The 3,239-nt window shown below is 43.2% G+C and overlaps 1 protein-coding gene across 1 annotated transcript; it reads left to right on the forward strand.

Annotated features, from left to right (window-relative positions):
- The first annotated feature begins 1,716 nt into the window (after positions 1–1,716).
- Positions 1,717–2,490, forward strand: LOC117938972 (small integral membrane protein 30-like). The gene has a single exon (XM_034863982.1). It carries the CDS (start codon positions 1,808–1,810, stop codon positions 1,994–1,996), a length of 189 nt encoding a protein of 62 aa, XP_034719873.1. The 5' UTR covers positions 1,717–1,807; the 3' UTR covers positions 1,997–2,490.
- The last annotated feature ends 749 nt before the right edge of the window (positions 2,491–3,239 follow it).

A 3,239-nucleotide genomic window follows, 5' to 3' on the forward strand; every position in this document is an offset into this window, starting at 1 on the left:
TAATGGGCCGAGGCGAGCCGAGGCGGGCCGAGGCGAGCCGAGGCAAGCTGTTACCAGCAGTGGAAAAACGCCATTAGCTTCTTAGCAACGCTGGCTGTTTCGACCAATATGTCCATAGAAGTTTTTATCCTCTTTGAAAAGCAAAGAAATCTACTCAACAGCTGCGGTACTGTTTTAGTTTATATTTCCTTACACAAAAAGTGAAGGGATTACAAATTTCACTTTGACTTTAAAGTGATTAACCAAAAAGATTAACTGTTTTCCATAGATAGGTTACTGTACAGAAGGAGTCTTTTTTAGTCTCATAAGCGTACAAATTTAGGGATTTGGCCTTCAGGTGCTGAGCAGCACACATAAGTAGGGAAGATTAACGTCGCTGTCCTGGCTTGTTTGACACACACTCTCATCTCTGGATATTCTCTCATCCTCCCACTGATCATTTACCAACACTGCTGAGATGCGGAGTAAGTGCTGCTGCTGCTGTGTGTATCTGCCAATGCAAAGTATACAATTGGAGGGCATCTCTGATGGCTTTACACATTAAAAACATTTCTCAAGTTGGGTTTTACGATGTTATTCAGAGCTAAAAATGTGCCTACATTCATGGAGTTAATTTAACTTTCCCAAATATACAGATAGTAGCAGATTCAGTTGTTTTTCTGTTCTAAATAAGAAGCTCTTTGAGGGGCTTGTAATGGCCATGTGACCAACCAAATGCAACCATAGAGATCAGACAGGGCACACAAAAACTTGCCTGTGTGTATGTGAGACATGTTGCCAAACAGACAGCAGGACCAAGAGAGAAAGTGTATGATGAGGAAGCGTGAAGAGTGAGCAAAGGGAATGTGCACCTAATTCATCTCCTTGCTTTGGAGCAGGAAGGTACAGAAGTATGGCAGCCTTACAAGGTCAATATTTTACTTTGGCTTGTGCTCGCTAATTAAATTACAGGCAAAGTGCCCCAGGAGAGCACACACAGAGAGCTCTGCAGGCCAAACAATTTGTAGCATGAGCTGAGCTGTTTAAGTCATCGAAACACGGCCGATTTGAAGAAATTTCAATGTTTTGGGAGATCAGGGGTATACTGAGGCACAGCCGAGCAGCTCTGTTAGAATTTGAGATTAGAGTTTTTTTTGTGTGAAAATCTTCTCCTGTCCAAATTGAAATAGTAAAATGGACTAGGTTCACACCTTGAGATGGCTTGATGGGGAAAATACTTGTCTCGTGGCTGTGTTTGGCATCTGATCCAACCTTGACCAACCAAGTGTCTCAGTAATAGCCTATGCGTGTCAATACGCATTTGTCTTCAGAGGGAATATCAAGTACCAGACAAGAGCTGTTGATAAGCCTGACTGATGTAAAATAGTCTCCTTTGTTTATAGCTGGGCCTGCGGGCCAGGGACATGAAGCACTGACAGCCCGTCAGCCTAATTGTCGCTAATAAGGGCGGCAATGTCACAAATCCACTCCCTGTATAATAATTGCAGTTTGAATTCCAGAACCAGTTTGGATTTCTATTTCATCTGTGAAACACATATCAAAAACAACAGCATACTTATGCAATTATTTCTGTGCCACAGGGCAAATGCCCACTGAAATATAAAGTGAATCTTCTCTGAGAGAGAGAGAGAGAGAGAGAGAGAGAGAGAGAGAGAGAGAGAGAGAGAGAGAGAGAGAGAATTAGGTTAGAATAAAGCAGCTCTGCCATTGGCTGAGCGCACCAGGAAGTCCAGCCGCTGTTGCTGTCATGTGACTGTGACACAGGCGCTTCCCGAAAGTCAACACAGCAACAGTGGAACAACTCAACATGGCTCCCAAACCTGAACTTCCAAACGCTGCAGCGATCGTCTGGCTGATATTCCTGTCTCTGATCCCCCCGGCGGAGGCTTACGATGCTGGCGACGCATTAGCCCTGCTGCTGGGCACCATCGTGACCGGCGTGGGTTTCTGTGCCTTCCTCGGCTGGTACGCACGGAAGCGGAACGGACAACAGTGAAAGACACTGTCTTGGTTTGGTCGTGCGCCTGTCCTGTTCTCATCCACCGCATTAACATCTCTCTGCCTGATTTAACGTGGACCTCCTGGCACAGGGTTTGTGTCGGATCGACTGATACGTGCCTTATTGGACTAATGCTTCAAACACAACGGGAACCACGTGCCCTCTGTTCCAGAAGATGGTGGGAAGCATCCAGGAAGCCTTATAACAGGAAATGTAATGTGTTGCCATGCTGAAACCAAACACTGTTGCCTTCTATATAAAAGGACTTCTGCGAATACGCTACTGTATATTATCCCAAGGATTCTTGCAATCATATTGTGCTTACTCTCCATGCTTGGAGTGCTTACTGTTTCCTGATTCATTGTTAGAAGCACAATCCCATAGGTGTGGCTACATTAAAAGAGTGCAGCTGTTGTAGCAGCATTTTCTGTGGTTAAAATATGTGGCAAAAGCTGTGAGAAAAATAAATTTATTTATCTGATGCTCTTCTCGACTCCTGGTTTGCATGGTATTTGAATGACTTCCGTAATCATATTTTCCTCACTCTTTTCTTTCATTTGGAAAGCGTGCTTACATGCATCATTACATCACATTGCGTTACATGTCATATCAGCTGACGCTTTTATCCAAAGTGACTTACAATTACTATATATGTCAGAGGTCGCACGCCTCTGCAGCAACTCTGGATTAAGTGTCTGGCTTAGGGACACATTGGTTGATGGATTGCAGTAGGAATTGAATCCTGATCTCCCACACCAAAGGCATGTGTCGTGTGTCATATCTATTATCATATCAACTGCGCCCCCCCTCATATAATTTGCCTAAATAGGACTTTGTCTAATTGGTAAAGGGCTTGATTGCTGATCTAAATGTTTTAAAGTTCAGGCCATCTTCCGTGGTTTAGGGTGGTCACACAAGGCAGTAAATCCTTTACTTAAAACAATATTCAGTATAGCTGTAAAAGTACTGTATTAGAAGTTGCCTTCAAAGTATTATCAGCAAAATATACTTTTAGAAGTTTTCTATGTGACTGATATATGATAGGCTATAGGTGACATTAGATTGTTGGTCCACTGGTTGCCAAACTTGGTTTGTCCCTCTTAAGGGTCACAAGATAAATCTGAGGAGTTGTAAGATGATTATTATCATCATTTATTATTATTATTACCCTGGCCTCCAGCACCACTGTGAGGAATCTTGGAGTTATCTTTGATCAGGACATGTCCTTTAATTCTCACAT

Source organism: Etheostoma cragini, chromosome 23 (assembly GCF_013103735.1).
Source record: "Etheostoma cragini isolate CJK2018 chromosome 23, CSU_Ecrag_1.0, whole genome shotgun sequence".
In the NCBI taxonomy this organism is placed as follows: Eukaryota; Metazoa; Chordata; class Actinopteri; order Perciformes; family Percidae; genus Etheostoma; species Etheostoma cragini.

Coding starts and splice junctions, on each gene's coding strand:
- LOC117938972 (XM_034863982.1), top strand. CDS start 1,808: ATGGCTCCCAAACCTGAACTTCCAAACGCTGCAGCGATCGTCTGGCTG.